At 44.2% G+C, this 12,472-nt stretch overlaps 1 protein-coding gene across 1 annotated transcript in view; it reads right to left on the reverse strand.

Moving 5' to 3' along the window:
• C5 (complement C5) overlaps window positions 1-12,472 on the reverse strand; it is a 127,940-nt gene that overhangs the window by 41,158 nt on the left and 74,310 nt on the right. The window contains exons 28-32 of the mRNA XM_059259052.1: window positions 11,002-11,173; window positions 7,254-7,459; window positions 5,461-5,613; window positions 2,235-2,297; window positions 972-1,053 (exon numbers count right to left, since the gene is read on the reverse strand). Of these exons, the coding sequence (XP_059115035.1) occupies window positions 972-1,053; window positions 2,235-2,297; window positions 5,461-5,613; window positions 7,254-7,459; window positions 11,002-11,173 (676 nt within the window). The remainder of the gene's footprint in view (window positions 1-971; window positions 1,054-2,234; window positions 2,298-5,460; window positions 5,614-7,253; window positions 7,460-11,001; window positions 11,174-12,472) is intronic.

Below are 12,472 nucleotides of genomic sequence, written 5' to 3' on the forward strand. Positions count from 1 at the left end.
ACAGACAAACACAGAAACCAATTACAAATAGGAAGTAAACTGTTTTTACTTATTTTGGAGCATGTGTGGACAGAGTCGTTAATGAGAAAGTCTCTAAACACACTTAGAAATGGTTTGTGATCTGGAAGTTGGCACTTGTGGCGATCTCTGCTCTCAAATCCCTCATGTGTCTGGGGGATCTGGAAAGAGGGGTGGGGGGAAGTTTCCTGAAGGAACAGGCCTGAGTTACTGATGAGGAGGTATCAGCATGCATGTGGCCCTGGGGCAAAGGTCAGAAGAGGACAGGAGCACGTAAGCAGACTTGACTTTGGATCTGGAAAAGCCAACAAACCAGCAGGGGCACGAGAAGGTTGTGTGTTTAGAGAAGGTGGCACATTTTTAAAAGACCACAAGTACTGGAGAGAGCAAAGATAAGGGAGGAAATGAACATGGCTATGAGCAACCTGTGGGGAGAGGTTTCCTGAGACAGAATCCTCACCAAAAAGCAACAGAAATCCAAAGGAATATTCCATTTCTAAGCCTTACAACCTTTATATACTTTTTTTGTTTGTTTGTTTGTTTTTTGAGACAGGGTTTCTCTGTGTAGCTTTGGAGCCTGTTCCGGAACTCACTTTGTAGCCCAGGCTGGTCTTGAACTCACAGAGATCCGCCTGGCTCTGCCTCTCAAGTGCTGAGATTAAAGGCCTGCGCCACCACCGCCTGGCCCTGTTACATACTTTAAAAGCATCGATAATAAAGTACCAACACTGAATACATTCAGTTTAGCTGCTATATCACTTGATATTAGTTTGTAAGTTATTAAAATTACACCTATTGTAATAAACGGTAGTGATAGTTATTTGGAAGCCAACCTACTTAATAACTAGATTAAGAATTTTTCTTTCACAGACACATGTTTCCTAATTAGGGATGCTCTCTACCTGACATTTTCCAAGTGTAGCTAAAATACAGAATGCATCAGGCCATCTTACCGTCAATGTCTTGGGTATCAATTTTCAAGTAAAAGCTGCAAAATTCCTCAGAGACACTAGTTTTGTGAACCACAGTTTTGACCTATGTTGGGATATGGAAATAAGAAGATTCCATGTAAAATGGGAAAATGAAAAAGCATCACGTTAGTACTCTAGCTGAGAGGAGAGGAGAGTGGTTTTTGGAATCCAGCACAAATGATGCATTTTTCTTTCTTTTCTGTTGTTATTTTTTGAGTCAGGGTTTCTCTGTGCAGCCTGGCTGTCCTGGAACTTGATCTGTTGACCAGGCTGGCCTTGCGGATGACATATTCGGATGAGTCAGTAACAAACGCGTGCAAACAAACGAGAAGAACCAGAAAACACAAAATGACGACTTTTGGCCAAGCACAGTCTTCATCTGAATCCCTTATTCAGATCTGAAGAACGGCTCCCCAGCACCTGCTCCACAGCCTGTACAGTTTAACGTCTTACCGTCGTCTTAGCCAGCCTAAGAAGAGTTCGCTTCTCCCAACCTCACACACTATCAAGGCAAACAAGTCACTGTACATGTGTTTGGATGAGTGTTTGCCAGAAATAGATACACTGACAGCAACCAGGACTGAGAGAGAAATAAACAGCCCCGTTTTCCTCCGTGCCATTGTATAAATAGTCCTTGAAGAGTAAATGTGCTAAAGGTGAAAACATTACTAAAAGCATCAACAGAGTATTAATTTCTGCTCAGAAAATGCAGACTGTGTGGACACACACAAAGATGCTCTATATTGAGAGATGTTATGAACCATACAACACACATATCATGAGCCTCCTGAGTACACATGCAACCATAAAATTTATAAATCTGTATACTATGAAACAATGGGGATATTTTCTAAGAAACAATTCATTAGGCAATTTTTCTATTGTGTAAACATCATAGGGCATATTTATACAAACTAAGATAACTATGACATCATTAGCTATTGCAGTCTTATGAGATTATAATGTATGTAGACAGTTGGTGGCAGAAATATCACGATGCTGTTGCAGGACTATATGCAATATATACAAAATCTCCACAAATGAACAGAGGGTATGCATACAAGGACCACCAGTTACTATCCCAAATAAACTGTGAGAAAGGTCGAGACAGCAAGAAAGAGTAGATAAGTGAACCCTACTTTAGTTATGGTGATCCAAGTCATGTTTATGTGACTTCGCATGACAGTATTTTTTTTTTATATTACCTAGACACAAAGCTTTCCTTGGCATCAGTCAGATACTCACATACACTGTAGCCAAGCCACTGCTATATCCTGTGGTGATGACGAGGTCATCATCAAGAGGTACCTAAGGGGTGAATAGAGAAGTCATGTTCTCACTCATCACTTGGTAGAGGGCAGAGAGAGCAAAGAGAAGAGGGGAGACCCGCCAGCCTCTCTCTTGGTTCTTGTGACATCAAACGGATGACATTGAAGAGCCGAACAGAGGAGGCACTAGAAGATGCTGGTGTCCTCCCTACCCTCCCTTCCATGTGTAAACAGGATGTTCTTCTCCTTAGCAACTAAAGCAACACATCAGAGACCATATATATAAAATATATTCTATGTAAAACTAGATATTCATTAATTATACATGTATATACATACACACACATATATACATATACATATATATACACACACATATATACACATATATATACTCATTGTAAAAACTAGATATTTATTTCATTTTTCCAAGTGAACAAATTTCTTTTGGAGTCTAGTTCAGGACTTAGCATCTCATGTGCTAGTGGGGACTCTTTCCCTCCTCTGTTCTCCCCTCCCCTGCTCTTCCTTCCCCTTCCCTCCCTTCCCCTTTTGTCCCCTTCCCTCCCTTCCCTTTCTTTCTTTTTTGTTGTTATTTTTTGAGTCAGGTTTTCTCTGTGTACCCCTGGTTGTCCTGGAACTTGATCTGTAGACCAGGTTGGCCTTGAACTCAGAGATCCACCTGCCTCTGCCTCCCGAGTGCTGGGATTAAAGGTGTGCGCCACACTGCCCAGCTGTGGATGGTTTTCATAAGCACCAAGAAGCAGAACTCTGAAGCAGCCACAAAATATATGTGGTCCTCTACTACATCCTTCTTTGTACCTCTCTTCCACTTCTCGAGGGTTCATCTTCCCCGCTTCTCGCTGGCTTGTGCTCATTTAAACCCCAGGTACCCCACCCTAAGCCCCTAGAACTCTACCCCAAGTGTCTGGCCACCCCACTTAATCCTGCTACAAATCTGTCTTTGCTGTTCTTCTTCCCACTCTGCCGGGAGGAAAGTTAACAAGGATTCAGTTAAGCAGCCCTCCTCCCTAGAGGCATGCTATCACCTGAGCAGCCCTCCTCTCTAGAGGCATGCTATCACCTGCAGACTCAGAGTTTGGGGACATTATGGAAGATTTTGATCTAGACGGAAGACTCAGCTTCCGCCTCACTCCACACTTGCAGCCCTTCTCTTTGCCTGGCACAGAGGTGCAAAGGGGACTTGGCACACGTTCAAGTCTGTCAATCTTTCCTTCAAATTTTAGTAAACCTAGGGAAATAGGTCATCTCTCCTGCCATCCCTGACAGGATGTAGCAGCATTTACTTAGGGATGAGTGCTTTGAGATGCTGAATGAGAAGTTTCTAAGGTGAATGAGTCTGGGAACTGCTGTGCACTGTACCCCATGTTTCTCCTCCTCTCAGAGTTACCATGCTTAGCAGCAGACATATTAAAGAGCAGATTTAACTGCATTTAAACTAGAGTGTCCACGCTTTGTCAACAACTTCACACATTGCTCCACATGGCACATTTGAGGAAAAGCTGTGGCAGAGAATTCCAAGCTGGATAAACAGCAGCCCAGGTTTCACACGGAAGCAGCATCCATACTGAGGTCAGGTTATTTTAAGATGGCAAAGGGTCCCTCACTCCTGAAGAGAGAAGTAATTCTGCCTACTTGAAGTAGGCTGTGGTGGTTCATTTTAATTGTCAGCTCAACACAATCAGCATCACCCAGGAAGAGTGTCTCAATGAGGGACTGTCTATATTGGGTTGGCCCTTGAGCATGTCTGTAGGGGCGTGTCTTAATTATGCTAATTTATATGGGAAGATCTACCTACTGTGGGTGGCACCATTCTCTGGGTATAAAACTGGAGCCAGTGAGCTGAACGTAAGCATTCCAACACTCACTGGACTGTGAACACGAGTGGCCACTTACAGCTCCTCCCTCCTTGATTTCCCCACAATGATGGATTGTGTACCGGAACTGAATTAGAAGGAACCATTCTCCCCTGAGTAGATCTGTCAAGTATTTTATCACAGCTCAGGAAATGAAAACAGGACACAGCCCTACGATGCTCGGACCTACAGCTCTTCATCAGAGCTTACACTCAGAGCATGTGTCTCTGGTGATTTCTAAATGTTTCCTGGGACAAAAGACATGTACCCAACCTAGGGTCACAGCACAGCCACCTTCAGAGGCCCAGAGGGTGAGAAAATATGGACATAAATGCATATGCATATATCACGTGACTGGTATAGATTGAAAAGGCCCTGCCCAATGCCTGCAGCCCTGCTGCCAGATCTTATTTTTTCAAAGGAAGTTGGGGATCAGATCTGCATTTGAAATGTTTGGATCACTAATTATTGACATAGATCTTTGCCCGTGGTCATGTCCTTACTACTATTATTATATTATCATTTTTCTGCTATGAGTCACTGGTTTGTGATTTTTGCTTAAGCTTTATTTCTCATATCTATTTACTTTCACAAGCATGGATCTGTAGGCCATGTTGACAGTGAGGACTATTCCTGTTTGCTTATATACTAAATGCACTAAATTCACACATGACAATTTGAAAAATGCACATTCGCCTATGTAGACTGGCAGCAATAATAATATAGAATATACTTTGCCTAACATATCCTTTTCTTTGGGAAATTTTCATAACCTATTAAGAGTTTTCCCTTTTAAAAAAATCTAGCCTTGGGAATAGCCATGGAGCAAGGAGTTAGAGAACCAGAGATTCAAGTCCAAGCCAACTACAGTTTGTGAGAAAGACCAAGGACAAAAGAGACCTGCAGCAGGTGACAAACATGTCTTTCATGTCTCTGCAGTGGCACTTCTGTGTGTTCTGTTATACACGATGAATGTTCTTCCCGTGTCTTCATCTGGCTACCCCTCTCTGATTCTTTCAGGGTTAACCCACACATGTGGACATACCCTCCCCTATACACACAGCCTCTGTCAGTCTGGATCAGGAGGCCCCTCTGCACCTCCATGTAGGTGTTTCTGGACTCTTATTTAAATGACTATCCCTTCCCAGGACATGACTTCTTTGTATTTTACTCTTGAATCACCAGGGCCAGAGCTATAATAGGCACCCTGCTTAGGAGTCCACTGGTACTCAGCGCATGTTTAAATAGTGAATAAAAGCATATGTACATTAAGGAGGGAAGAGATAACTTCAATTCTCCCATCTGATGGCCAAGTATTTCATTTACCTCCACTGGTCTCCCAAGGAAATTCTTCTCCGTCACCTTATACTGGTAGAAATCACCTTTGTGTTTGTAGGAGACATTGATATCCATATTCAAATGCAGTTGTTTAGACAGAAGTGAATATTCTGTCAGGCCCTCGATGGCATTAATTGTATCCTATCAACAATCAGCAAAGCACAAAAGCACATTTAGTTTATTTATACACGCTCAGTTTACAAATAGACCCACTTTTGTTTTGAGAATAGGATTCCGATGTGTAGACTTGAACTTGAAATACTCTTTCTTCAGCTTCCCAAGTGCTATGTACACCCAACTCTACCAATCCCCTTCTTAGGAGGTGATGGGTGGCACTGTCTGGAGATGAAACTCCAGCTTACTGAGCGAAGCATTTGAGAGACCCGTTGTGGTGGTATAAGAACGGTCACTCTCTCCCTAGGAAGGACATTGTTTTCATCGGGAACAGGAAGAAAGTATGGCCTCAGGTCTGGGTTCTCTACATATTCTGCACATGTATCCTCAGGCAGGTCACTCTGAAAAATACCTCTGCTGCAGAATTACATCTTTCTCATCCTTTAGTCTCAGTTTAAACACCCCCACAGTGAGGCCACAAACTGTCTGTTCATGATGGTTTTAATGTTCATTTCTTGCCCTTTATAGAGTTCACCACAATTTAGAATACTTTTCTGTATAGTTATTGATCATTGCCTTCCCCACTAGAATGTAAGATTTACGGAGCATACAGGGATCCATGTCTTTCTTGGTGTCTGCTAGAGTTGATTGTGTCCTTCAGTTCATGTATTGGAAACTTAATGCCCAATGTGGCAATGTGGGGTGGGGGAGGATCTAATGGGAGGTGTGCAGGTCATGGGCACCACCCTCACAAGTAGATTAATGCCATTGTCCTTATAAAAGAATGAATTTGCCCCTCCTCTCTCCTCTCCCCTTCCCTCCATCTCCCTCTCTTCTTTCTTCTCTCCCCTCTTTTTCCTTCTCTTTGTCCTTCATGGTATGATACAGAAAAGATGTCCTTGCCAAAGAAAGGACCCTCAATCTTGGTCTTTCCATCCTTGAGAAACATGAGCTTATATATTTCTATTAATTATAAATTATAAAATTATAATTTTCTATACATTATAAAATACTAATTATGATAAATTGTTAATAGTTTTAAGTGTCATACTTGGATGTGATTGGCAATGCAATAGGTTTGCTGACATCTGCACAAACAAGCAGTGTTTCATAGACAACATTGTGAGAGCCACAAATCTGGTAGTAGGCAGCAGGAAGTTTTCAGCTCTACTATAATTTTATGAATCACCATTATATTTATTGTCTGTTATTGACCAAAACATTGTTATGCAACACATGACTGCGTTATCCAACTGTGTAACAATGGTCACAACATAAAACTCAATTGATAGGTAGCTAACCATCATGCAGGAGAGGAATCATCGGTACCTTTGCTTCCATGGCAACCACTACTTATTAAACAGGATGTGATGTAATTGCTGGTAACCTACCAGCCTTCCATGGCCTTTAATGACAATGAGGGAAGCACCATGGGGGCATAGCGTCAGGGAACTGGGTGCTGACTGGCTCCTTGAAAAACCCTCTTCAGGCTCATTTCCTCTTCTGAACAATGAAGTTACTAATACAGATAACCTCCAGGGTCCTAAGATTCTAGACATGGTTTGTGCCTATGGCAGCCCATTTGTTAGAAAGAGTCATGGAGGCCAGCGTGAGTGTGGAAGGTGTAGTGTGGGCAAGAGGCACAGATCAAGCTAACCACACGTTACCTGGGTGGAATAAAAGCCGCCTCCATACCTCTGCTCTTCAGACAACCACTTGATGATCGGGTTGACGTAATTTGTCTCCTTCAGGTTCAGGCTGGTGAGCAAAGCATAGGCTGTGGTCTCTACCATACCTGCCGTGACGCTGTTAGGTGCAGAGCTGTGTGTCTGCTGGTGAGTGTCTTTCCAGAAACGGTAAATGGGTGGATCACCTGATGGTAACACACGCCATTCATCAGTAGAAGTAAAAACGGGAACTTGACATAATCCTAGCAAGTGTGTGATGGCCTTCTCACTTCTAGAAGTTCTCTTCATTGTCAGAACTTTGTTAAGTTTCAAACCCGGGACAAATGGTTGAGGTGTCTGTTTAACATATCAAAGTGGACCTGGCTACCAGGTTCTCCCACCATCCCTACCTGTTACAGGGTATGGCTGCACAACCCGCCCTCTACCCTGAACTCTTCAGCCCAGGGACTGGGCTGGCCTTCACACAGAGGCTCTTCCTTATATAATCCAGACATTTTGGTTACCCTCCCCTTTGTACCTTTGGCCTCCTGGCTGCTGCACCTGGTTACCCTTTCTCCCTTCCCCTCCCCCTTTCCACATGGCCCAGCTCAGTCTGGTCCTCTCCACTCTGGACTCTCCCAGATGTTCCTGCCTCTGGCCATGCTTTCCCACATATCTACAATAAATGTTCCCCTCCACCACACGTAGGAGAAGTCATGTCCTTTTCTTTCCTTTTTGTTTCTTTTTATTTTCATTTAAACTTCGTCAAGGTAGCCAAGACAAAATGAGATCCCATAATGCCCTGCTCCTTCTCTTCACTGGAGAATGGCTACACGTGCCGGAGAGCACAGATAGGTTGGCCGTGGAACAGGAGCCTGATAAACTGGGACTCAGGAACCAGGTTCTAGTTTGTTCTCTCCTAACTGACTGGGAAAACCCAGGAAGTTCATCAGTTCCGTGGGACCCAGGCTCCCCATACTGGGAGTAGATAATATTCACATCTATGTAGTGAGACTCACAGAAATAAACAGGGAAGCAGTGTTTATAAGCCAGCAAGCACCATGCATAGGTGGATAATTATCATTATTCACACTGGAAGAAGAAACTTGACATAATATCTTTCTCTTTTGAGGAAAACAAAAACCACTACCTGGAATTTTGAAGGTTAATCTAACTTTGAGGTATCTTTTTACGATTAGTTGTTACATGATTTACATGACTGAATAAAATATTTTCTTGTATTTCTCATACTCAGATTTACCATATTTAAAATTATATTTAAAATGAAAGGTTTATTTGGGTTTTAAATCTTATTTGAACTATTCAGTTCCCCGCTAGCTTTGAAAGTGTATGATTTTATAATACATCTTACAGTACCCAAGACATTTTTGTGCTATTTCTGAAGCATCAAAGAACTGGTTTTGAGGTATGTATTAAAACTTAGGCTTTTTTAAAGGACGACAAAGGTGAAATTTTGTAGACCGTCATAAACCTCACACAAAACTTGTTAAACATTTAGAAAACTCAAATTGGGACAGGGCTCAGAACTGCCAGCCATGACACCCACTGCAGCCTCCTGGTGAGGCATAAGCCAGGTCACACACTCCTGGTTCAGTGGCTTCTAGTGGCTCAAAGTGGCCGTTAAAACTGATGTGCTGGAGCTAGGCAGCCCTGCGCTGGAGGACACAGTTTGGGCAGTGGAGACAGCATAGCCAATTTCAGCCTTAGCTCATCGGCTTGCCGGGCTGCCATGGTTTATGTCGGAGAAGAGCGTGGGCTGTGAGGCTAGACGTGGATGCCTTTCTGGGGGTGTAGGTTAGTTACTCTTGTTCAATCCTCTTTTCTGTCTCCCCAAAGTGCCCACTTGCCTTCTCACTGTGAGGGCTTCACCATAAGCCCTCGTGGTGCTGGAGCTGTGTGCTTGGACTCCCAGAGCCATGAGTTCAAAGGGATCTCTTTCCTTTGCCCATCTCTGGTACTCCACTGTGACAGCAGAACATGTACCAGGACAGGTTCTTCACCATTGCATAGCTGTATACTTAATCCTGGAGACACCGCAATGACCCCTAACCTTTCCTTCCCTGCTCTCACTTCCTGCTCTCAGCTCTCTGCTCGGCACCACACTGGCCTCCGTGCTGCTACTGGAACACCAGGAATGCTCAGGCCCCAGGGCATGTGCACAGCTCTTTCTTGCTTCCTTTCCTTTCAGGTTTACACTCAAATACAGTTATGTATTTGATATTTCAGCCAATGGCAGACCACATATATGACATTATTTACCCCATTGTCTCCATGGCTACGGTCCTTAGGTTTGTGTAAGTACACTCTATGATGCTCATGCAATGGGACATATTTCTCAGAATGCACTGAGTGTCATTCAACTGTATCATGTTCTTTGTTTTTTTGTTTTTGTTTTTTGTTTTTTTGTTTTTCGAGACAGGGTTTCTCTGTGTAGCTTTTCGCCTTTTCTGGATCTCACTCTGTAGACCATGCTGGCCTCGAACTCACAGAGATCCACCTGCCTCTGCCTCCTGAGTGCTGGGATTACAGGCATGCGCCACCGCCGCCCGGCTTGTACCATGTTCTTGTGAGGCTTAAATCCAGATGCACAACCCAGCTCCTTGTTGTATCTCTTTTCCCTGTTTAATTTGTCTTCATTTCTGTTGCCATAACATATTTATAAAACTTTACTTATTTCTCATGCTTGCTTCTTCCCAACTAGAATTTAAGTATCATAAGGGCCTGGGTTTTTTAAAATATGTTGTTTGTTCGTTTGTTTATTGTGTGGGTGTGGGTGGGTACGCTTGTGCCATGCATGCCTGTGGAATAGAGGACAACTGGCAGGAGCTGACTCTTCCCTTCCACCAGGCTTAGTGATTGGACTCAGGTTTGAGGCTGGGCAGCAAGCCCCTTCTTGGCCCTGCGTGTTTGGTTTATTTTGTCTTTTTCCAAGACAGGGTCTCACCACATAGCCAAACTGGTCTGGAACTCTGGACCCCCGCCTCGGTGTCTGAGTGCTGGGATTACAGGAACGCACTAGCACACCCAGCCAGGTAGGATTTATTCTGTTCTGTTTGCTTTGTTGAACTGTCCCTTGAGTATACAGCAGTGCCCAGCACCCCTGAAGAATCCATAGGATCCTCAATAGCTACATGTTGAATGAACGAATAAATATTTAGTGAGTGAGTGACTGGTTTATTACCTTGTGGTGTGATGGTTACCTCCTCGTGAGTAAGGATGGCGTCTCACTCTGCTTCCATCCCGCTCACTTCCCAGTGTTCGGTTGGAACCTCCAGCTCGCCCCTGCATGACCCAGAAAGCCCCATTCCCCACCCCTCTTTCTCTCTCTCTCTCTCTTTATTTCTCTCTCTCTCCTTCTCTTCCTCCTTCTCTCCAAACCCCACCTGCTCAGAGAGTCTCAGTTCCTCATTCTTGGTGGCTACTGCGCCTTCCTCCCCTGAAGTGGCCAGCTGCCCAAGTCCCCACCTAAGCGCTCAGCTTTTGACCATACTTGGGTGCAAACCCAGCTTGTGGCAGACAAGTCATCACCCCTCACCTACAACTTATAAAGTCTCTGGGACAGGAAACCTCATCCTGAGGTTGCTTTGCTCAAATAAACGTGTTGTTATACCTTTTCAATTCAGCTTGATCTGGCTTACTATGTTGGTGGAGAAACCTAATACCCAGGATGCAGACTCTTTGGTGCTCAGTTTGCGCCTGCTGAGCAGCAGTGTGGACTGAGTCTTACCTTTAACCATAGCTTCCCTTTTCAGGGCTGAGACAATTGAACGAAATCCCGGGTGGGTTCTGTCTCCTAGGGAAAGAGCATAGGCCACAATGGCCAGTGTGAAGGTACTCTTGGATGGCAGTGCGTTTTCAAGCAGGAAGGAGTCAGCTTTAGTTAGTGTTGTGTCGATTTTCTGGAAACAAGAGCAGAAGACAATTAACTTTCTTTGCTCAACATCAGCCTGTAAACTGATAGGAGCAGTCCTGAGATTGCTAGCGAGCCTGTGCCTGCCTGTATGTCTGTCTGTGTCAGGGGTGTGAAGACCCTGGAGACCTGTATATACAATCAACAAAGCAAATCCTTTACAGAGAAAGGGTGAAGTCTATCTCAGAAGAAACCACATGGTTGTCCAAATGGGCTATGCCTTCTGCCACTGACTTTCTGTTTTCCCTGAGAAGTTTGTCCCTTGAGTTTCTGGTTCCATCACTGTCCCAACCCCTGAGGAGAAGCAACAGTGTAGACAGGATTTTCATCCTGTGTCAGCATAGCTGAGACAAAGTCATATGTTCAAAAGTGTCATACCAAAACAAACAGAACAGAACTGCAATGGCAAAAGGAAGAGAGCAGCTGGAGCTCTCCGACCCTCACAATGCCTAGGAAGAGTCCCTGTCCTGTGCTGAGATTGCCAGAGAGCTATATGGATAACAAGCCAGGGAGAGTCTGCTAGCATCCTGCCTGGCTCTTCTCCCAGATCAGCGTGTGCCTCCTGTGGCATGAGTGTCAATCAGCACCTAGACTGCTAGGCCCGGGTTCTTGTTGACTATTTTCTCTCAAGTGTGAACACCAATACTCATGGAAATACTTGAAGAGAATAAAGCTTTTGTGGCTCATGTTCTGCAAATTCCCTTTGGAAATTGAAATTCCAGCTCAGTTCTGTAACCTGATTTACAGGGCACATCTAGCTAACTTTGGCGTTGCAGACAGGAATGCTTAACCTCAGAGCAGAGCTCTCTTCCCACAAAGGACCGTTGTCTATGTTAACCTTTGGAAGCTCCTTTTACCTCCTTGTTTTTTTCGGCATGAACTCCCACTGAACCTGGAGCTTCCTAGTAGGCAATACTGGCTGCCCAGCAACTCTTAGGGATCCTCCTGTCTCTGCTTTCCCAGGACTGGGATCACAGGTGTGGTCATGTCAGACCTAGCTTTTTATGTTCATACTAGGGATCTGAACTCAGATCTTCCTGCCTCAGTGGCAAGCACTTTCCTGACTGAGCCACCTCCCACTTTCGACATCAGGAAGCTTCTATGTTAATTTAAATAGGTGGGTCTTCTCTTTACTTCCTTAGCTTTCAAGCAAACTAAATAATATGACCCAAAGAAGTAAAAGTGTGATTGGATGCTGGGGAGTCTCTATGGTGCTGAAGGCAGTGAATGCACAGGTAACACAAGAGGTAAGAGTGGGAAGCGGGGGCTGGAGAGACCCAAGTTTGGT

The sequence above is a fragment of the Peromyscus eremicus genome, chromosome 4, assembly GCF_949786415.1.
Source record: "Peromyscus eremicus chromosome 4, PerEre_H2_v1, whole genome shotgun sequence".
Lineage (NCBI taxonomy): Eukaryota > Metazoa > Chordata > Mammalia > Rodentia > Cricetidae > Peromyscus > Peromyscus eremicus.